This window comes from Ahaetulla prasina, chromosome 4 (assembly GCF_028640845.1).
Source record: "Ahaetulla prasina isolate Xishuangbanna chromosome 4, ASM2864084v1, whole genome shotgun sequence".
NCBI classification, from domain to species: Eukaryota; Metazoa; Chordata; class Lepidosauria; order Squamata; family Colubridae; genus Ahaetulla; species Ahaetulla prasina.
Window position 1 is genome coordinate 15,429,005 of NC_080542.1, and position 23,986 is coordinate 15,452,990.

Below are 23,986 nucleotides of genomic sequence, written 5' to 3' on the forward strand. Positions count from 1 at the left end.
TTTTTCTCCAGTTGTGAAAACACAACCTGGTATTTAAATTGTACTTGACATATTAACCATGCCAAAGCATGTCATCCTACACATTATGGTTATTACAGTGGCAACTTCACAGGCAGTTGTATATGTTCTTCATGTTCTTGCTATTTCTGAGATGGACCTTGAAGCCAAAGACTCTCACACAGTCCATACTGAGTTTTGTTTTCATGGTATAATTTAAATGATGTAGTCTGTCTGTCCTTTACTGGACATGGTTCAGTAAGATTAGGAATCATCTCTAGGTGACATGCTATTGGGTTGAGGAAAAGTTGCTCTGACTTCCTTTACCTTTAAAAAACAGGTATAATTTTGTTATTTTGTCAGGATCTACTTTCAAGCTAAATTTTCTCAATCAAGCTGATATGCCTCATATCAACTTTCATTTTCTGTGATCTAATTACTGTGACCAAAGTTCAAATAGGAACAGCAATAGCACTTAGACTTATATACTGCTTCACAGTCCTTTTACCGCCCTCTCTAAGTGGTTTACAGAGTCAGCATATTGCCCCCAACAATCTGGGTCCTCATTTTACTCACCTCAGAACGATGGAAGGCTGAGTCAACCTTGAGCCTGGTGAGATTTGAACTACTGAATTGCAGGCAGCCTGCAGTACTACACTTTAACCACTGTGCCGCCTCGGCTCTTATAATAATATAATAATAATACTTTGGTGGTCATTTTTTTTTAAAAAAATAGCCTTTTTCTCACCTAATTCACTCTAAGTAGAGTAGATCCTTTTTCAAGAATTCATTTTCATCTGTAATTAAAAAGGGTTCTTTGTACTACATACTTCATTGATTTGTCACATTTTATTGACATTATTTGAAATTTCAACATACAAAGTGTCAGGCTGCCTCTGATTATAACTAGGAAAGAATACACCTTGACTTCATTTGCAATAAAGAAAAGTACTTTTACTAATTACAATCTAGATAGCAGCAGTGCAAAGTTGGATCTGAGACAAAATATGGCTAACATATCATATCCCCCCATTTGTCCCTCCTCCTTCAGGAGGTCAGGCTGGTCTGGTCCAATGCCAGCTCCTTCTCGGCCCCCGTGGTAATCTTCCTCCGCCGGTCTCTAGCTGTCAATCATCTTAGGAATGCAGTATCTGTTGGAAAAGCCCGCGCTCTTAATATTCAACCGTTAATCAACCCTCCCCCACTGTTATGTCAGCCGACACTCTTAATAGGCCCCTTTCCCTTACCCTGTATGGTGCAATGATACATCTCATTTCCTTAACTATTTTACATTACAGAAATAAGCATTTTACATTCTATCTACTGAATATAAATTGTACAAAAATTATGCATTATCCATCGGTGGCGAGTCATTGGCCCCGATGGAAAGGGTCCGCAACTTAGGCGTCCTCCTGGATGAACGGCTGTCTCTAGAAAATCATTTGACGGCCGTCTCCAGGGGAGCGTTCTACCAGGTTCGCCTGGTACGCCAGTTGCGCCCCTTTCTGGACCGGGATGCCCTATGCACGGTCACTCACGTACTCGTGACGTCGCGCCTGGATTACTGCAATGCTCTCTACATGGGGCTCCCCTTGAAGGGCATCCGGAGGCTGCAGTTAGTCCAGAATGCGGCTGCGCGGGTGATAGATGGAGCCCCCCGTGGCTCCCGTATAACACCCATCCTGCGCAGGCTGCACTGGCTACCTGTGGCTTTCCGGGTGCGCTTCAAGGTGTTGGTGACCACCTTTAAAGCGCTCCATGGCATTGGGCCGGGTTACTTACGGGACCGCCTACTGCTACGAATATCTCTCACCGACCGTGCGCTCTCACAGAGAGGGTCTCCTCAGGGTGCCGTCAGCGCGGCAATGTCGTCTGGCGACGCCCAGGAAGGGCCTTCTGTGGGGCCCCCACCTCTGGAATGAACTACCCCCCGGTCTTCGTCAGCTTTCGGACCTCCGGACCTTCCGCCGCGGGCTTAAAACACATTTATTTAATTGTGCAGGGCTGAGCTAAATTTTAAATTTTAAATTACTGGTTTTTAAATTGGCTTTTATTTTATATTTTTAATTTTAAATTAATAGGCGTTTAGAATAAGTTTTTTAACTGTTTTTATATTTCTTACATTGTATTTATGTGTTTTAAATGCCTGTACACCGCCCTGAGTCCTTCGGGAGATAGGGCGGTATATAAATTTGATAAATAAATAAATAAATAAATAATGCGAAGATTGGAGTGGAGGCTGACACAAAGCAATTTTGCTAATTAGTTCAATCAGCTTTCAATAAAAAAATGTTTTCTGTCTCCTAGTTTAATTAGGGCTTTCTTACTTAGATGCCAATGATGCAGATGATAAAATGGCAGAAGTCAAGTAGAACTGAAAGAAAAATAAGATTCTTGTGCTAGTGGCTAAGACAGTGAGCTTGTCGATCGAAAAGTCGCCAGTTCAGCAGTTCGAATCCCTAATGCCATGTAACGGGTTAAGCTCAAATTACTTGTCCCAGCTTCTGCCAACCTAGCAGTTCAAAAGCACATAAAAAAATGCAAATAGAAAATTAGGGACCACCTTTGGTGGGAAGGTGGCAGCTTTCCATGTGCCTTTGTCGTTTAGTCATGCCGGCCACATGAACACGGAGTTGTCTTTGGACAGCGCTGGCTCTTCAGCTTTGAAACGGAGATGAACACTGCCCCCTAGAGTCGGGAACGACTAGCACATATGTGCGAGGGGAACCTTTACCTTTATATAACTTAGATATATGAATCTGTGTGCATGCATGCAACCCCAACAACCATCTAATACCAAATAAACTCATCTTATTTAAATCTCTAACTTTCCACTTTGCAATCATTCTCTGGCAACAAATAAAGAAGGGGCTTAGAGTTATTGATGACTCTCAAAAAAAAAAAGACTTTTAGAAGCTACTGTCCCTTTATTTGAATGCATGTATGGGAATCAGCCAGAGTCTCTGTATCAATGAGATTTATTTATTTATTTATTTATTTATTTATTTATTTGATTTTTATACCGCCCTTCTCCCGAAGGACTCAGGGCGGTGTACAGGCAACAATAAAATACAGAACACCACAATATACCATTTAAAATACGAATTAAAAAACTTATTATAATTAGCCTAAAACCTTAAAATTTATAAAACCAAACCCCATTTAAAATTAATAGAGAATTTAAAATCGATAAAATTTATGTAATTTAAAATTTAAAATTTAAAATATAAAATTTAAAATTTAGGCCAGCCCCGCGCGAATGAAAAGATATGTCTTCAGTTCGCGGCGGAAAGTCCGAAGGTCAGGTATTTGACGTAAGCTTGGGGGAAGCTCGTTCCAAAGTGTGGGAGCCCCCACAGAGAAGGCCCTTCCTCTGGGGGCCGCCAGCCGACATTGCTTGGCGGACGGCACCCTGAGAAGTCCCTCTCTGTGAGAGCGTACGGGTCGGTGGGAGGCATGAGGCAGATGGGATAGAATAGTCTAGAATAGACTAGAATGGAGTGGAGTGGAGTGGAGTGGAGTGGTTTGGAGTGGAGAGGAGTGGAGTGGAGTGGAGTGGAGTGGAGTGGAGTGGAGTGGAGTGGAGTGGAGTGGAGTGGAGCAGTAGAGTAGAACAGAACAGAAACAGAACAGAAGTAGGATGGGATGGGATGGGATGGGATGGGATGGAATAGAATAGAATAGAATAGAATAGATTTACTGGACAAGTGTGATGGGACACGCAAGAACATATACAAGAAACAAGTAATATATCATGATCATAATCACGAATGAAGCCATCATAAATCACAAGATGCAACAGTGATAGTCATAGATACTAAATAGCAAGCAACATAAATCGTAATAGGATACTAAATAATTACAATCAGCATAATCATAAGATACAAACCAATTACAATACAAAGATACTAAATAGAAAAAAAGCAACATAAATCATAAAAAGCAACGAAGTTATAGTCATAAGAAGCTAAGGAAATAGGTACCTAAAAATAAATAAGGGAGAGAAATTTAATCTTGGCTAGAGGTCTTCAAAGTGAGGGATTCATATAATTGGGTCTAAGCCTTAGGGCTCTTCTACCAAACCCATAATGAGTGGAAAACGTTGAAAATAAGGCTGACATTAAAACCTTAGAGAAACACACCATTTTTTTTTTGTATTTTTTGTCAGTGCTATGTCTGCTGCCCTTCTTTAACTCTTTGTTTTCTTAGATTAAAGATTGCCAACTTTGAAGTAGGTAAATCTATTTTCTCCGAACTTCGTTGTAACTATTGGTAAAATCATTTTGGAGGTTCTGATAAGATAGATCAAAATAAGAGGGATACTTTTCTCAAAAAGAAAATGATTTAAAGACTATAATTTTGGTAACAAATGATAAATTTATAACAGAAATTAAATTTTAAAAAGGGATGATTAAAACCAACAATTATAATGAAATATGGGGGGTGGGGTTTATAAAATCAGTGTTGGTGGAAGGCAAAGGGAATAAACCTACTCAAGAATATATGCTGTTTTGGAGGGGATAAGGGCACATTCAGAATATATTGTATATTTTTTAGCTGTTATAGAAGAAGAAATATAAGGGCAGAAAATGGTTTCCAGGGGTGGGAATGCACTGTATTATTTGATTATTATTTTTTTGTACTTAGATATTTATGTATATGTTTGCATTGTTTGCATTACTTGTATTTAAAATAAATTGGAAAAAAATATTTTAAAAAAAGACTATAATTTTATAGTGCCATATAGCCTAAAAGCTACCGAAATTTGAATTAAGAATTCAAATTTAAGAACTCACTACCTGACTCTATAGTCTCTACTCAAAACCCCAAAATCTTCAACCAAAAACTGTCTACTATTGACCTCACCCCATTCCTAAGAGGACTATAAGGGGTGTGCATAAGAGCACAAAAGTGCCTACCGTTCCTGTCCTATTGTTCTCTTCATTATAGTACTATATGCTTACTTTTACTTTTACTTTTACTTATATATACTTTTTCTCTCATGATGAATTATTGTTTATGGTGATGATTGTATATACTGTTGTGACAAAATAAAAAGAAGAAAAGAAAAAAGAAAAAAACTCTTTCAGAATGCTTTTTTTTTAAAAAAAAAATTCCTTAAATGTGGATGCCATCTTGTGTTGCTTTCAATAGCAATCCCCCCCCCCCTTTTCCTAGTCTAGAGAAAATTCATGGCTTGGGAATTAACCCAGGCATGATAACCTACTCTATAATTATGAACAAGGGATTGGTCTGCAGCGTCTTTGGGTCTGTGGAGATTTCAAGAGACTGTTCATGACATTACAATTCCAAGTAAATAAGACTTGAAAATCCTCTAGCGCTTCAAAATAAAAGATGCTAACACAGAGAGACTGCATTAACAGGCTAGTAAGAGACAGTTTGCCATTTGCCTCTTTGACTTAGGATCTCTTAACTTGAGGCTGCCTCAGCATTAATGGACCCAATGGACAAATGTTCTTTTATGGGGAGAGTTTCATTCATGGTTATAATATTTAACTTACTGGCATTCATGCCTCTTCCTATGATTGTCTGCAAGGTTCCAGTGTTAAAATGCCCCAGGAGCCAACCCATTACTATCATTCATAAATATTATCAGCCAGGAGACAGGATCATTGGTGGTATCTTATCACAGTCTTTCATTATTATTAATGCAATGATGTTCAGAAGACCCCCACTCCAGGAAATAATTTTGGATCATATGTAAGCATTTTAAACTTACATACAATTGGTTTTTTGTTTCCTTTCCTATATTTCAATCCTTCACTATTCACATATTTAGAGAATTACACATTATTAACCTATAAAAGAAGAACCTCTCCTAAAAAACCTTCTGACATTTCAAAGGTAATACTGTAATTTTCTTTCTTTCCCCTTCCTTCCTTCCTTCCTTCCTTCCTTCCTTCCTTCCTTCCTTCCTTCCTTCCTTCCTTCCTTCCTTCCTTCCTTCCTTCCTTCCTGTCTTTCCTTCCAGATTGCTGACTCAGAGCTACCAACATGTCTTAGCTTTGGTCTTTGCTGCGAAAGAGATTAATGAAAATCCCCTCATTTTACCCAACGTCACCCTAGGCTTCAACATCTTTAATGACTTTTTTAGTCCGATATATACATATGAAGCTACAATAGAACTTCTCTCTGCTCCAAACGGATTCATCCCTAACTATAAATGTGATCTCCAGAATAATCTGATAGCAGTTATTGAGGGACCAGGTTCTATGGCTTTTCTGGATATGGCTACTATCCTGACTTACTACAAGTTGGCACAGGTAAATTCTTTAAGGACAACCCAGAGTGAGTTCAAAGATACAGATTAACAGAGTTGGAAGGGACCTAATAGGTCATCTAGTCGAACCCCCTGCTCAAGCAGGAGACCCTATACCATGTCTGACAAATGGCAGTCCAATCTTTTCTTGACAGTCTCAAGTGATGAAGCTCCCACAACTTCCAAAGGCAACTTCTGTTCCATTGATTGTTCTCATTGTCAGAAAGTCCCTCCTCATTTCATGGTTGAATCTCTCCCTGGTCAGTTTCCATCCATTATTCCTTGTCTGGCTTCAAGTGCTTTGGAAAACAGCTTGACCCCCTCTTCTCTGTGACAGCCCCTCAAGTATTGGAAGATGGCTATCATGTCTCCTCTGGTCCTTCTCTTCACTAGACTAGCCATGCTCCGTTCCTATAACCCTTCTTCATATGTTTTAGTCTCCAGTCCCCTAATCATCCTGGTTGCTCTCCTCTGCACTTTTTCTAGAGTCTCAACCTCTTTTTTAAAACCTCTTACATTTTGTGATTTATTTTTTTTACTTTTATTATATGTTTTGGAGACATACAATACAATGGCTGAATGATCTCACCTGAAAATGTAGCTATGTTATCAATGCCAAAGGGGGAAAAAATTCTCAGTGAACCTAACTATCTGTCCCATTTTGCTTGTTTCATTTAGGTTGCATATGCCTCTACTCTAGAGACCAAGACTCAAACTCCATCTCGTTTCTTCTACTGGATGCTCCCAAATGCTCTTCGCCAGTACAAAGGGTTTCTCCAGCTATTTTTGCATTTTGGCTGGACCTGGGTTGGAGTGCTTTACCTTAATATTGGCAACATAGCTGAGACTTTGTGGAGGAATATTCTTCCCATGTTTTCCAAAAGAGGCGTCTGCTTTGAGTTCATAGAACAATTACCAGCTGGCTTAATCAGCGACAATGAAAAAACTGTTCATAGATCCCATGCCATTTTAAACACGGTTTTCAACAGCACCGCTAATATTGTGCTGTTTCATGGAGAATTCACGAGTGTATTAAATTTAAGGTTTTTACTCAACCTGTTGGAGTTCAGTAATGTCGGTTATGGTACAAAAGTCTGGGTGATGACAGCAGATGTTGACTTCTCATCCGTTCTCTTTCAAAGGAGTTGGGACATTAATTTCATGCATGGAGCTCTGTCTCTATCAGTGAAATCAGTGGAGGTATTAGGATTCCAAAATTTTGTTCAGATGAGAAACCCAGGTTTGGATAAAGAAGATAGCTTTTTAAAAGAATTCTGGCAACAGGCGTTTAATTGCTTTCTCCCAACTTCTTCTGTCAAGGAAGAGGATGAGACTATCTGCAGTGGAAAAGAGAAACTGGAAACTCTCCCTAAGACTGTATTTGAAACTAGCATGACTGCCCACAGCTACAGCGTCTACATTGCTGTCAATGCAATTGCACATGCTTTGCATAGTCTGTACTCTTCCCAAGGCTGGCAAAGGACAACGAGGAGGCAGAAAGTCCTCAATCAAGAGTCGTGGAAGGTGAGCAGGCTACTTAGAACATTGATTCATTTGCAAAGTTGTGTATCAATCTTGTTTTACCCTTAAGTAAAAGTCTATTAGATATATTTTCTGCTCTTATTAAATTTTAATACTTGTCGTTGATCTAGCTGTTGATCTAGTGTTTGATGAGCACCAGCTGTGTGTACTTTGTTTTCTATGTTATAAGATTTTTAAAAAAAAAAATCCTTTCTAGTTTTAGAGTTACCTTATCTTCTAGTTTGTACTGTTTTGAAAATTTGACTGCATTGTTTACATGTCTCATTATTATTATTATTATTTTGTCATAACATTATATACAGGAACATCTATTGAAAGGAAACAATAGGACAGGAATGGTAGGCACTTTTGTGCACTTATGCAAGCCCCTTATAGCCCTCTTAGGAATGGGGTGAGGTCAATGGTAGACAGTTTTTGGTTAAAGCATTTAGGAGTTGGAGAGGAGACCACAGAGTCAGGTAGTGTATTCCAAGCATTAACAACTCTGTTACTGAAGTCATATTTTCTGCAATCAAGATTGAAGCGGTTGACATTAAGTTTGAATCTATTGTTTGCTCTTGTATTATTGCTATTGAAGCTGAAGAAGTCTTTAACAGGAAGGACATTGCAATAGATGATTCTGCGTGTTAAACACAGTCAGCGGAGTTCTAAGTTTTCTAATCCCAGGATTTCAAGTCTGGTGGAATAAGATATTTTGTTGTTTACAGAGGAGCGGAGAACTCTTGTAAAATATTTTTGGACTCGTTCAATTGTATTAATGTCAGAGATGTGGTATGGGTTCCAGACAGATGAGCTTCAAGAATGGGTCTGGCAAATGTTTTGAATGCTCTGGTTAGTAGTGTAGAGTTTTTGGAAAAGAAGCTACGCAGAATTAGGTTTACAACTCTTAGAGCCTTTTTTGCTATATAGTTGCAGTGGGCTTTGGCAAAAAAATTTTTTGTAAAAAACTTTTATTGTCAAAAATTTTGGAGATATTTCTCCTGGAGTTGCAATGCTATTAATTTATAAACATATTTATTCTATTGGTCAGCTCAATCTCAAACTATCCATTTAGGTGATATAATAGCAGTGTTCCAGTATCTAAGAGACTGCCACAAAGAAGAGAGGGTCAATCTATTCTCTAAAGCACCTGAAAGCAAGACAAGAAGCAATGGATGGGGACTTCCAGTTTGGCTCCGCTTCGTGCAGAAAGCAGCTATGATTTAGCTGCTAACTCCCTAGTCTGTAAAGCTGTTAGGACATCATAAATCTGAGTCCAACAGCTTGGATTCTTTCCTTCGGGCGAAGGAGGAAAGTTGAGCAATTAGGTTCGAGGTTGAGATGCCCTAATAAGCTTTTAAAGCTGGTGGGAAGTTCTCCTTCTATAACCTGATGAGCTCCTGGCTAGGAGAGGCATTTGCCTTCATGGCGAACAAACGAAGCGTCCAATCTCCACGACAGGAATTGATTTAATGATGGATTGGAACGTGGATGGAGCAAAAACTGGAGTTCTAACACCTGTTTGTAAGAAGATTGTGAAACCCTGAGGATTTATTGGCTGTGAAGATAGGAGAGAAGAAAGCAAATGGTGGTTTTGTGGAATGTGTGCTCTGAAAACGAAAGTAGAAATGCTTACTAACAGCTAGTGTTGAAATAGAAGAAAGAAGATACATAGAAATATACTGACTAATTGGAAGAAATGAGAATCTTATGATTTATATTTTTTCATCTTCCTTGGGACTATAGTGATTTAGAAGATAGGTTTTTTTGAAATTTCCTTTTAAAATTTTTTGTCTTTCTCTTTTTTGGTCTATTATTAAGCTATTCCTTTTTTTTTTAAATGGCTTTTAAGCAAATAGTGCCAAAAGTTATTAAAAACTTTGAAATTTCAGCTGAAATTTCTTCAGCTCAGATTCAAAAATTAAAAGAAGAAATCAAAAAGGAAGTAAGAAATTTTTTACAGGAGTTTTTGGAGAGTCATTTTTTAGAAATAGATCAAAATTTTGATGAAATAGAGAAAGAGATGTTGGATTTTAAGGAAGTGGTGGAAGAGCAGAAGAGGGAAATGAAAATGGTAAAGGATGCAATTGCGCAAATATTAAGTTCTTGTATTCAGATGCAGGATGATCTTGCAGAATTTAATAAAGCTAATTTAGAGCTGCAAAGGAAAATAGAAGATATTCAAAAAAATCAAAACAATTGGAACCTAGATAATAATAATAATAATAATAATAATAATAATAATAATAATAATAATAATAATAATAATAATAATAATAATAATAATAATAATAATAATAATATTTTAATTTGTATACCGCCCTTCTCCCGAAGGACTCAGGGCAGTGAACAGGCAGATAAAATATAAATACACAATAATTTAAAAACAACCCTTAAAAAACTAATTTAAATGCCCAAAACGTTAAAAAACATACTCCCCTGTAAAATAACACAATTTTAAAAACCCATCCAATAAAAATAAAAATCAGGCTAGTCCAGCCATATGAAATAAATAAGTTTTAAGTTCGCGGCGAAAGGTCCTAAGGTCAGGTAATTGTCGAAGTCTGAGGGGAAGTTCGTTCCACAAGGTCGGAGCTCCCACAGAGAAGGCCCTCCCCCTGGGGGCCGCCAGTCGACACTGTTTGGCTGACGGCACCCTGAGGAGTCCCTCTCTGTGGGAGCGTACCGGACGATGGGAGATAGAAGCCGGCAGTAGGCGGTCCCGTAGATAGCCCGGTCCTAAGCCATGGAGCGCTTTAAAGGTGGTAACCAATACCTTGAAGCACACCCGGAAAACAACAGGTAGCCAGTGCAGTCTGCGCAGGATAGGTGTTATGTGGGAGCTCCAAGACGCTCCCTCAATAACCCGCGCAGCCGCGTTCTGAACTAGCTGAAGTCTCCGGGTGCTCTTCAAGGGGAGCCCCATGTAGAGAGCATTGCAGTAGTCCAGGCGAGAGGTAACAAGGGCATGAGTGACTGTGCATAAGGCATCCCGGTCCAGGAAGGGCCGCAACTGGCGGATCAGGCGAACCTGATAAAATGCTCTCCTGGAGACAGTCGCCAAATGGTCTTCAAAGGACAACCGGCCATCCAGGAGCACGCCCAAGTTGCGTACCTTCTCCATCGGGGCCAATGATTCACCCCCGACAGACAGCCGCATCTGCAGCTGACTGTACCGAGGTGCCGGCATCCACAGCCACTCCGTCTTGGAGGGATAAAGTTTGAGCCTGTTCCTCCCCATCCAGACCCGTACGGCTTCCAGACACCGGGACAACACTTCGATAGCTTCACTGGGGTGGCCCGGGGTGGAAAAGTACAGCTGGGTGTCATCAGCGTACAGTTGGTATCTCACCCCAAAGCCACTGATGATCTCACCCAGCGGCTTCATATAGATGTTGAACAGGAGGGGTGAGAGAATCAACCCCTGCGGCACCCCACACATGAGGCACCTTGGAGTCGATCTCTGCCCCCCTGTCAACACCGTCTGCGTCTGATCAGAGAGGTAGGAGGAGAACCACCGATAAACGGTGCCTCCCACTCCCAACCCCTCCAACCGGCGCAGCAGGATACCATGGTCGATGGTATCAAAAGCTGCTGAGAGGTCTAATAGGACCAGGGCAGAGGAGTAATAAGATGGAAGATTTAAAGGCAAAGGTAGATAGGGCAGATGAAGAAAGAGTAATATTACAATATAGCTTAATGGAATATGCTATAAGGGTGAGGGGGTTGAAACAAAACAGGAAGGAAAATTTAAAGGAGATTTTTACGCAAGCCTTTGCACAGATAAAGGGTGTGGAGCCAGAAGATTTTGAGATTAATATTGAAATAATTTATCGTGTTAATTCTTGGTGGGCAAGACAAAATAGAGTACCTAGGGATGTGGTTATTTATTTTACAACTAAAAAGGTTAGATATGAAATTTTGCAAGCCTTTTATAAAAATAAATTTCAGATATTGGGACAAGATATAAAAATGATGAAGGAAATTCCTCCTAAAATGTTAAGAAGCAGAAGAGAATTTGTTTTTTTGGTGGATGAGCTTAAGAAATATCAGATACATTTTAGATGGGAAGTCCCAATGGGTTTGTCACTGAATTTTAGAGGTAGAAAGTATTTTCTTAATTCAGTTATGAAAGCGAGACATTTTTATATTAATGTTTTAAAGAGTGGGAATCCTTTGTTGTTAGATGCTAAGTTAACTGGTTTGGAAATGATGGAAAATAGAATGGGAGAGGGGAGGAATGTTTAAGATGTGAATAGGATGATTATGGTTAATTTTTGGAATTGATTTGTTTAGGATATAAATTATAGGACTTGTGTTATTTGTTATTTGTATGGTATAAATCTATCGGATGATATTACTCAATTGTGAAGGTTGGAAAGTGAAATTTATGAATTTAGATAATGTGGATGTAATGATTTTAACTGTTCACTGTTATATTGTGGATGTAGTTTAAATGATTATTTGCTTGATATTTGATTGATGGAGTAGTATTGGAAGATTGAATATTAAATTTTATGACAATTGAAGAAATATATAAGTGATGAAAAACCTGAATTTGAGAAGCTGGATTGTAATTTAAGAAATGGACTTATGATGGACCGTAAGAAGAATGGACATTAAATGTTATGGCAATTGAAGAAATATATAAGTGACAAAAATTTGAGTTCGAGAAGATGGACTGTAATTTGAGAAACAGACTTATGAAATTTGAAGGAATATACAAGTGGGGAAAGGGGGAAAAAAATTGAATTCGAGAAGATGGATTAATTTTTTTAAAAAAAAATGGACTGTAAGAAGAAGTAATACGTGAAGTTGGTATTTTCTTTTCTTTTTTTTATTATTCTTTCCTATCTTCTTATTTTTAATTGTGTGGGGATTCATAGTTTTAAATTTTCTCTAAGGTGGGAAGGTATGTTTATTTTGTATACTCTAGCTTGTGATTGGTGGTTATAATACCCGGTATTTGCTCTGGGAAGTCCGGGGGGGAAGGGGGAGGAGGGGGGGAAGGGGGGAAAATGAATTAACAAGTGATGCATGGACTGATTATTAATGTACAGTATTCTTAGAAGATATGAATTTAAAAATTTAAAATGATATTGGGGATGCTCGACTGCCATTTCAAGAAAAGGAGAGAGGAGTAGAAGGAGGGAAGAAAGTAGATAGGAAAGTGCTGAGAAGGAGGAGGGGAATAAGAGGGTGAGATAGGGTGGAAGAAGGGAGGAGTGGAGAAGGAGGAGAGGAAGTAGTAAAGTGAAGGGGATGAAGGATAAGGGAAAGTTATAGAGGGTAGAGAGGGAAGTTGTGTAGCAAGGAAGGGCAGTTGGGCAGGCCTGAATTAGTAATAAATAAAAATTAATGATTAATGATGGATAATAGATTGTACATAAATATGATGTTGAAAAATGGAATAAAAATTATTTACATAAAATAAAATAAAAGAAGAAGCAATGGATGGAAACTAATCAAGGAGAGAAGTAAACTAGGAAAAATTTCCTTATAATTAGAACAATTAATCAGTGGAACAACTTGCCTCCAGAAGTTGTAGATGCTCCAACGCTGGAGGTTTTTAAGAAGAGATTAGACAACTATTTGTCTGAAATGGTATAATTTCCTGCTTGAGCAGGGAACTGGACTAGAAGACCTCCAAGGTTTCTTCCAACTCTCTTATTCTGTTATTCTAAATTAAAATTATATTCTGATTTTGCCCTGAAAAAAATGTGAAATAATTTTACCTTAGAAAAGACAAACATGTCAATTTCTACAATAGGAAGAACGTAACTTATCTTCTTTGGCTTTTTTGCGTTGTATGTCATTCATTACTAATAATGATATAGTTCCCCGATTTACAGGCCTTTGTAGTAATATATGGAAGCTTTAAGTGGAATTATATTTCTAAATATTTTACCCGTAATGTATAAAATGTTTAATTTACTGAATTGCTGGTTTCCGTTATAATAGCCTGCTGAATGTTTTGAAGGGTACTTAATTAGAGTATGGATTGGGGTGAAATGCTATTGGTTCAGACCGGTTCAGCCAAACTGGTAGAGCTGATGGTGCTTCGTTTGGAGAACCGGTAGTGGCAGTAGTGAGAGGCTTCACCCACCCACACGGACAACGTTACTTCCTGGTTTTAACCAGGAACTCACCTGTTTTTGACCTTCTGTGCATGCACAGAAGGCTTTGTGCATGCACAGAGAGTTCAGGCGCGCACGTGATGCACCTCTGAACAGTAGGGAAGGTAAGTAGATTTCACCCCTGGTATGGATGCTGATCTAATGAAATCTTTGTACCGTTTTTATCCCCTGTTTATAAAGATCCACCATTTTCTGCAGAGCATATCTTTTAATAGCAGTACTGGAGAGATTTCCTTTGATAAAAATAAGGAAATCATTTCTGGGTTTGATATTATAAACTGGATCACATTTCCAAATCAGACATTTCTTAGAGTCAGAGTTGGAAGGATATATCCAGGAACACTCTCCGACAAACCATTGATTATTTCTGAAGAGAAGATCATTTGGCCCAACCGGTTTAATCAGGTGAGATCCAGCTCATTTCAAAATGAATGGGTTCAAGTTTTTAATGATCAGTCATGAATATTCAGGTTCATACATTAATAGAAAGTAAATATATTATCTTCCAAACATTCTGAAGTAAAGTGCATTTCTGACTATTTTTTTTAAAGAAATGCTTTGTAGATATCCCATTGTACAGCAACAGCAATTTTAATATTACTTCTGAAAGTCTCTCTAACACTCAAGAAATTAATAGCAATTTTTTCCCTTATTAAAGCAAACAATATTTAGAGAGTCTATAATTCAACCTTTTCAGTGGTGGTAATTTATTGTTAGATTTACACCCTTGGGTTTGTGAAGGAGTTCTGGACAGTTTAGATATTAATTTTCATTTATTTTATCCCCACAAGAAAAATCCTACTGGACTTTGGACTTAATAAATTTGACTGGTCCGTAATCCCTTGGAATTGAGGTGTCCAGAGTCCTACTCCAATACTTTTACCAAGATCATAACCACCTTCCTCACATTCACTTCTGTATTATTATTATTATTATTATTATTATTATTATTATTATTATTATTATTATTATTATTATTATTATTATTATTATTATTATTATTATTATTATTATTATTATTTCATCATAAGGTGGTGAAATAATAATATTATGGTGATCTTATTGTGAAATAATAGTAATATTATGATGACCTTATAGTGACCTTTATAAGAGATCAACCTTTTGTCAGACCTGGAAGCCATCTTTTACATTTGGGCCTTCAGGCCTGCTACATATTCTATTGTGAAAAAATGGGAGGAGGGGTTGCATACAGTATGGGTGATATGTAGTCAAAATAACATTCCTTTCTCAGAGAGTCAAGGACACCTTGCCCTGGCACCTGGAGTTGGATGATTGGGAGGTATCTCCAGTTTGGTCAGTGGATGATTGGACCATGTGATGGACATGTTGGTGCTGGGCAGGGAATTGGGTGAGGAAAACCTGGAAACTTTCAGCTTCAGGTTTTCCCCAGATGTGCCAACATCTTCAATAAAAAGGAACTTTGAGGAAAGTCATGCCTCGAAGTATTTTTTCATTGGGGGTGTTACTTGGAACCCTGACACCTTTATCTTTTTGAAGTTCTGTCTGCATGTATGTAGGTTTCAGTAAGGCTCAGACAAAACTAATTAAAAAAAAAAAACCATGTGTGATAAAGTGCTCTCTTTTTCTATAAGAATTCTTTTCCCAAACTATTAGAAAATGCCATTTCACTGAAAAAGACAACAATTTTCATGAACATTGTCTAAATTTAATAATCCAGGATTGTATAATCAATACAATTTGAAGTGAGCAAAGCCCAATCCAACTCTCTCTGAACGTTTCGTTACTCTGAAACGTAAGGTGCTCATAAGGATTATCAAGCATAATTAGTTAGCAATTGCGCTGGTTTTAAAATTTACTTTTTTAAAAAAAATTTAAATCGGTGACTTTATCGGTGGAAGACATTTCTATTGGATAGAGAGGTGCTTTGGAGTCACTCTTTCCTTTTCCTGTAATCAAATTTAAGCCTGTCTTTGGAAGACTGATTGAAGAAAGTATATCTCCCAGACCAGGGGTGGTATTGACTTACCTTCGCTATCAGTTCACAAATGTGTGTGCACGCGTGCTCGCTTTGCTTGTGTGTGACACAACTGCGCATGCGCAAAGCTTCAAAAATGGGATGTGATGTACTAGCAGCCACTGCTACTGGTTTGCCCGAACCAAATAGACCTGGCTGAATACCACCACTTCCACTAGTTTTGACTAGATGGCTTCTCTTTCAGTCAATGACATTGCTAGGGAGGAAATTAAAGGGCTTCTCCTATTGAATAAGATGCCCATAAAATATTGATGACTACATTCTGAATCCATCTAAAAACGTGGGTGCATGTACTTGGCAGCACCTAGTTACTCTTGGTGGAAATCCCCAGCTTTTGGCTAGTAGAGACGTTGAATAAACATATAAATAAATTAATAAAGAATAAATGCAATGGAAAACTATATAGATAATAAGATAGATAACATAATTTTTAGTGTCCTTTTTTCTGTGGGCACACTGGCACACATTAAAAATGAAATTTTGTTACCTGCTCTCAAAAGTATATGCATACTTAACATACATATAGATATAACTGCGCAGAGATGGATAGACTTACCCTAGAACTTAAAGATAAATGTGAAGCAAGGTACTACAAGGTCTGGAATAAATGTTATGATTGGATTGAGAGGAGGAAGAATGCCAGAAAGTAGGGACAAGGTGTGTCTGGAAATGTATATATCAATGTATATTGTATATTGTAATTAGAATAGTTATATTAAATATGTATAGAGTTGTAACAGTATGTATAGAGTTGTATAACATAACCAAAGACCTACTTGTATAACATGGTATATACTTGATATAAATGGAATTAGGAGATATGTAAACCTATATATAAACTGAGAACATATGACATGGTAAATTAGATTTTACATAGATGGTAAAAACCAGAGACGTGGAGCAAAGTCCACTGTTTTTGTTTTGTTTTTAAAATTCAATAAAAAAAATTTAAAAACAAAAAACAAAAAACATACATATAGATATGCTAAATACATATGTCTATACCAGGAGTGGGTTTCACTTACCTTTGCTACCGGTTCACTCATGCGCGTGCCACTTTTGCGCATGTGCAGAGCATATCTGATGATGTCCGAGTGGGTGGGTGGAGCCTCCTGCCACCGCTGCTACCGGTTCGCCTGAACTGGGCAGAACCAGTATCAACCCACCACTGATATATACCTACAACCTACCATATGTATATTAATCAGAGTCCATCTTGAATACATAGTGGAAAGAGGATGGTTGAGTATTATACTCAACGAAGAACAAGATGGGTTCCTCTACTGATCAGAAACTGAATTTGATTCTAGAGTAGTTTCAGTTGACTAAAAAAGACATTTCGTATTATGATGTCCTGAATCCTGTTTCATTCTAGACTCATCTAAGTGTTTCGGGAAACAGTTTGCATTTAAATTTGACAAGAGCTGATTATTATTATTATTTTCAATTAAACCATTTTATTTTGTTTGTGCAACTAGTTTTTCCTTTCAACTGTTTTGTTTTCCGATGTCACACAAGTGACTCCACCCTGAGTAACAGGTGAAATTTACTTCTGTCAAACTTCCTCATGTGTTTCATGTATTGTATATCTTGTTTCAGGTAAATGAGAGAGAATAGAGATCTATGCCATTCATTCCTAGATACCTGTAGCTTAAAAACTCCTTTTCTGTATTACAAACTATTTTTTCACCCATTGCTGGACAGGAGAGGCCTCTTTCACTCTGTAATAAGAAGTGCCTTTCGGGTTACAGAAAGACCAAAATTGAAGGAAAATCGTTTTGCTGCTATGATTGCACTCCATGTCCAAAGGGCAAGATCTCAGACAAAACAGGTAAAAGGGAGGGAGGGAGGGAGAGAGGGAGGAAGGAAGGAAGGAAGGAAGGAAGGAAGGAAGGAAGGAAGGAAGGAAGGAAGGAAGGAAGGAAGGAAGGTCTTTTAAAGAATTATTTAAACAGGAGGTTTTAATGACCAAAGACATATGCACAAACACAAAGATATTTCTGTATAACTTAAAGAAATATTAACATAGTCCATAAAAATTATTCAGATTGAAACTGGGGAGGGAGGGAGGGAGGGAGGGAGGGAGGGAGGGAGGAAGGAAGGAAGGAAGGAAGGAAGGAAGGAAGGAAGGAAGGAAGTTATAGTTTATCTAAATGAAACGCTAGTATAAAAAAACATGTTTTCATTCCAATCTTTTACAATATATTATTTAATAAATTATTCTATTTGTTTATTGTTAATTGACTGAAGACATTCTGATGGATGAAAAGGCTAGGTTTAGAGCAGAATGATTAGTATTTGACCTTGCTATGATGCTGCAACACCTAGTAGAAATGTATAGCCATAAATCTATTTGTCTACAGCATTTAGGTCAGCTTTCAACCTAGTAACTAAATCTGAACTCCGGCATAAATTTAAATACACCAAAATAGACAAACTTCTGCTTCTTTGCTAAGTAAAGTTCATAAAATCACAAGGTTGAATGACAGGTATGGTAAACAAGCATATATCACTAAGGAAGGGAATTAGACAGGAATATGTATTGGCCCTAGTTTTATTTTATTTTTATATAAACTCATAAGTTCTTCACTGAAGTTCTTCTACTTTTTATTTCCCCAAATTAATGTTCTTCCCTATAACTGTTTTGGAAGGGAAGTATAGAAAACCTTATGAAACACTGATCCTGTGACATAGGTTCCATAGAAACACAACCTGGTTCTTTTCTATTGTCACTTTAAAGACATGTTTGCCATCTCTAGCCTTTTTATCTAAATTACAAGTCACTCTGATCATATTTGTCTGCATTAGTTTGTAGATAATCAAGGCAATTCTATCTCTCTCTAAAGTACAAATTTTGTACAACTTTACCTTTAAGATGCCCTCACAATGGTTGAAAAAAAATCATTGACATCAGGGGTTAATTTTGCTTTGTTTGTTTTATTGTGTTTATTTTTCTTGGTCATTAATTAAAATAAAGTTTCTGTCCATAGAATAACAGTATGTTATTTAGTATGAAAACTCCCATGGAGCTAAATCATAACAAACCTTTATGTTGTTTAAAATTGGGGTAGGTTGGTGGGATGCTATCAGGCACAGAAAGAATTTAGCATGTTTTGACTTAAATCTATACATTTGTGTTTGGTTTTTTTTTCAGATATGGATGATTGCTTCCAATGCCCCGAAGATCAATATCCAAACAATAAACAGAATTTATGCATGCCAAAATTTATAACCTACCTGTCCTACAGAGATATGTTGGGGGCAGGCTTAGCCACTTCAGCTCTTCTGCTTTCTTTTATCACAATCTTTGTGCTAGGAATCTTCTTGAAGTACCACAACACTCCCATTGTCAAAGCCAACAACCGCAGCCTCTCCTACACCCTCCTCATCTCCCTCCTCCTCTCCTTCCTTTGTTCTCTGCTTTTCATCGGTCGGCCCATGAAGGTGACCTGTCTCCTTCGACAGACTGCTTTTGGGATCATCTTCTCCGTGGCTGTTTCTTGCATGTTGGCCAAGACCATCACTGTGGTTCTTGCTTTCATGGCCACCAAACCAGGATCAAAGATGAGGACATGGGTTGGGAGAAGACTGGCCCTTTCCATTGTTCTTTCCTGTTCTCTTATTCAAAGTACTTTTTGTATGGCATGGCTTGGAATTTCTCCCCCCTTCCCGGACTTTGACCTATGGTCCATAAATAGTGAAATAATTATAGAATGTAATGAAGGTTCGGTTGCAATGTTTTATTCTGTTTTAGGATTTATGGGCTTCCTGGCCTTTGTTAGTTTTATTGCAGCTTTCCTAGCCAGGAAGTTACCAGACACATTCCAGGAAACCAAGTCAATTACTTTCAGCATGCTTGTCTTTTGCAGTGTCTGGTTGTCCTTTGTCCCTGCGTACATAAGCACCAAAGGAAAATACACAATAGCTGTGGAGATCTTTGCCATCTTGGCCTCTAGTGCTGGGCTCCTGGCTTTTATCTTTTTCCCCAAATGTTATATCATTATAATTAGACCAGATCTTAACAAAAGGGAGCAATTAACAAAAAGAGTGAATTAAACACTATTGTTACTAATTTCTTTTTCTAGTTGTCGAAATGCAATAGTCCGTGACATTTAAATTGTTCTCTATCTATCTTGTCAAAGTATGGCATTCTATATATATCAACATTATTGATATATATAGGCACAAGAATATTTTTCCCCCGAAGGCCATCACTCTGCTAAACAAATAATTCCCTCAACACTGACAAACTATTTACTAAATCTGCACTACTATTAATCTTCTCATCGTTCCCATCACCAATCTCTTTCCACTTATGACTGTATGATTGTAACTTTGTTGTTGGTAACCCTTATGATTTATATTGATATATTGACCATCATTTGTGTTGTAAATGTTGTACCTTGATGAACGTATCTTTTCTTTTATGTACACTGAGAGCAAATGCACCAAGACAAATTCCTTGTGTGTCCAATCACACTTGGCCAATAAAGAATTCTATTCTATTCTATTCTATTCTATTCTATTCTATTCTATTCTATTCTATTCTATTCTATTCTATTCTATTCTATTAATGTAACAATAAGAAAGAAGTTGTGTGTGTTCTCTCTTTCTCTTTCTCTTTCTCTTTCTCTTTCTCTTTCTCTTTCTCTTTTCTTTCTTTTCTTTTTTTCTTTTTGTAATCTCTGAAATGGACCTTGACATCAAAGACTCTAACACACTCCATATTCCATTTTGTTCTCATGGTACAATTTAAATGGTCTTGTCTGTGTGTCCTTTACTGCTCATGGTTCAAATATTCTAGGGGCAACTAACTTTATTTTAGTTGAAAAAAGTTGCTCTGACGTCCATTAACTTTACAAAACAGATAGTTTTGTTACCTATTGTCAAGATCTACTTTCAAGCTAAATTTTCCCATTCAAGCTGATATACCTCATTTCATTTTCTGTGACCTACTTACCATGTCAGGAGTTCAAATATTACTTACATTGACATTTTTTTTTTTAAAAAAAAAGTTCAGCATGGTGTCAATTCAGTTCACTCTAAATAGGTCCTTTCTCAAGAAATTAATCTCTGTCTACAATTTTTCCTAAATTTTTAAATTTTTACTACGATAGCTTATTGATTTGGCATATTTTATTGATATTAAAAGGACATCTGGCACTTCAACATAGAAAGCATATTTAGTTATCAATTACATCAGGTTTTTTTTTCACATTTGCATTGCATCTGTTCTTTTCAATAAAAGACATTTTCCATCTCCTAGTTTAATTAGTGCTTCATTACATGGTTGGAAAAGGTTTAGATGATAGTATGGAAGTATGGACATGAAGGGGGAAAATAATATTCTCCATCTCTACATAACTTATATGCAGTGGTGGGATACTGCCAGTTTAACAACTGGTTCAGTGATCACATGCATGTGCAGTTTTACAAATGCTAATCTTCTGTGTTACCACTTGGGAGTAACACAGCTGAGGCGTGGCAATCCGCTCTGCCACGCCAATCAGTTGAGAAGATAAAGGTAAGTAAAGTGCAAGGATTGGTGGGTGGGCTGACCTGATAATCATAGCTACCGGTTCACCCGAACCTACCCGAACCAATAGAATCCCACCCTGCTTATATGCATGAATCTGTGTGCATTCATAATGGCGCAGCTAGCATATACCATATTTTTCGCTCCACCAGATGCACTTCCACCCCAAAAAAGTTGGTGGAATTGTCTGTGCATCTTATGGAGCAAATATTGCATCATAATGCCGGTCTTTTGGTGAATAGCAGCCACGGGCCATGTCAGCGGGGTCATTTTACAGTGCTGAACCTCGCCTCTTCTGTCTTTGTTGTTGCCTGCCTCTTCAGTCTCTTTTCTGCAGTGCAGGAGTCAATAGGCAGAGCTGGCACATGAGAGGACACCTATCTGTGGTCCTCTCAGGCTCTGGTTCAGAATATTTTTTTTTCTTGTTTTCCTGCTCTAAATATGTGTGTCAGGTGCATCTTATGGAGCGAAAAATATGGTAATACCAAATAAACCCTTCTTTTAGATAAATCTCTATGTGGATTTCCACTTAGCACTTTTTCCTCAAACAATAACTGGGTAATATACTATTTTCTCCCATTTCCAATTCTTTAGATTTTGGTATGCAGTCCATAATAGGTGAAATAATTTGTCGAATGCAATGAAGGATCAGTTGCAATATTTTATTCTGTTTTAGTTTTTATGGGTTTCCTGGTCCTTATTCATTTTTATTGTAGCTTTCTTATCTAGGAAGCTACCTGGTGCTCTCCAGGAAACCTAACCTGTTATCTCCAACACGCTTGTTTTTGCACTGTCTGGTTGTTTTTTGCCCCAGCATATTTGAGGGCAAGGGCAAGCACATGGCAGGTGTGGAACTGTCTGGTCCATCAATTCTGATTTCCTGTCTTTTTCCCCAAATGATTGCAGAAAATACGACTTCATCAATAGAGTAGTTAATGTCTGGAGCACTGTATCTGACTCTGTTGTTAGTTTCTCTAACCCCATACCTTTTACCTTAAATTGTCTACCGTGGACTTTACACGTTTCTTAAGAGGTCCCTAAGGGGGCGTGCCTAAGTGCACCAGCGTGCCTACCATCCCTGTCCTACTGTCCCCATTTACATGTATTCATTTTATGTGTTTATGGCTATGTTTTGCCTATTTACAGCCATTTATTTGTGCCATTTTTCCATGTGTCCATGTCTACGTCTATACTGATATGTGTTTCCTTGTACTTGTTGACAAATAATTAAATAAATAAATAAATGCTACATCACTACAAGGAGGCCTGATCTCAACTAAAAAGAACATTAAAAAGATTGAATTAAATTGTTTTGTCATAAATATTTACTTTTCATTTTTTGGAGTGTGTGTGTCAGGGGTGCAACCATCATTAGATCCTTTGTTCTGTGCCTCTCAAGTAGCACTTTTGAGCAGTGTTTTAATGAGCATTTGATGAGCATTTATCATTCTTTCCATATTATGAGGGGTTTGAGTGAAATATGGTTTCAGCTGGTGCAGTGACTGAAGATAAAATGGCAACTACATGTCTATGGAGATTCTCAGTCATCCAGGTCATGGTTGAGGTCAAAGAGGCCATCTGTGTCAAAATTGAACATCCCTCTCTCAACAGAGGCAGAGGGATATGACATTATCCACTGTATCTCCAGTCTCCAACACAGTCCTTTCAACAGTTCCAAGAAGGCTCCACATTCATTTGCACCACTCAGGTGACCCTGACAACACAGATAAACCTCCAGGTGGCCTTAACAACTTTCTAAAAAGGATGCAAACGACCAGCTGCCTGCAAGGAGTATAAATCCTTCCCTTCCCCGCCATCCAGTTAGAGCTGAAGAAGCTTCTTGGTTGAGAAGTGAAATGTCTTCAAAGAAAAAACAAAGTCCAGCTGCCTTTTGAGAAAGCACCTTTGGGACAATGGCAATGACAGATGACCTGCTGGTCCTCAGGAGCATGCAGTAGACAGTTGAGTGATGGCCTGACAATTGAGCAGATTAGCATAGCTGAGCAAGGAACAGTGTTGATGGATGAGCAGCCCAAAGATCAAATAAGGGGCCCGCTGGAGAAGCAGGAAAGAAATGCTGAACTGAGCTGACGGCTGATGACAATTGAATCAGTGGTGCTAGCAATGCAGAAGGATCCCTAAGGAAAGACCCTCTGTCGTGTCCCACTCCCACTCCAACGAACGAGTCAAGGAAGTCCGTAACAAACTTGGCAATGAAGCCTTTGCAGCTTGCCAAGTTCCTTTGAGGTTTATCAGGGCAGGCAGGAGTCCAAGTTGTGACTTCAGCGACAGAGTCCGATATCAGCAAACTAGATAAGGCTTTGCTTGACTCAAGGTTGGAATGCCAAAAGCAGGTCCTTTATATAGGCTGTGGAGTGTGGCTCCATGACTCAGCATTTATCCAGGCCTGCCCCATCCTTCTTTCTGCTGGCGTCACCCCTCAGATCTCCGGAAGTGAGGGTTCACCCACCCTGAATTGTCTTCAGCTGGATCTGCTG

General features: G+C 38.1%; 1 protein-coding gene across 1 annotated transcript; it reads left to right on the top strand.

Annotated features, from left to right (window-relative positions):
• Positions 1 to 58: 58 nt before the first annotated feature.
• On the top strand, positions 59 to 20,008 carry LOC131197993 (vomeronasal type-2 receptor 26-like). Its single transcript, XM_058182501.1, has 6 exons — positions 59 to 206; positions 6,085 to 6,281; positions 6,956 to 7,801; positions 14,116 to 14,340; positions 17,657 to 17,783; positions 19,107 to 20,008. Exons 1-6 carry the CDS (start codon positions 59 to 61, stop codon positions 20,006 to 20,008), a joined length of 2,445 nt encoding a protein of 814 aa, XP_058038484.1.
• Positions 20,009 to 23,986: the final 3,978 nt, after the last annotated feature.

What these genes read in the sequence shown, in the direction of transcription:
- LOC131197993 (XM_058182501.1), top strand. Translation starts at nt 59, where the DNA reads ATGCCAAAGCATGTCATCCTACACATTATGGTTATTACAGTGGCAACT. An exon ending in GGCCCAACCGGTTTAATCAG is followed by an intron (nt 14,341 to 17,656) that starts GTGAGATCCAGC and finishes ATTGCTGGACAG; the next exon opens with GAGAGGCCTCTTTCACTCTG. An exon ending in CAAGATCTCAGACAAAACAG is followed by an intron (nt 17,784 to 19,106) that starts GTAAAAGGGAGG and finishes TTTTTTTTTCAG; the next exon opens with ATATGGATGATTGCTTCCAA.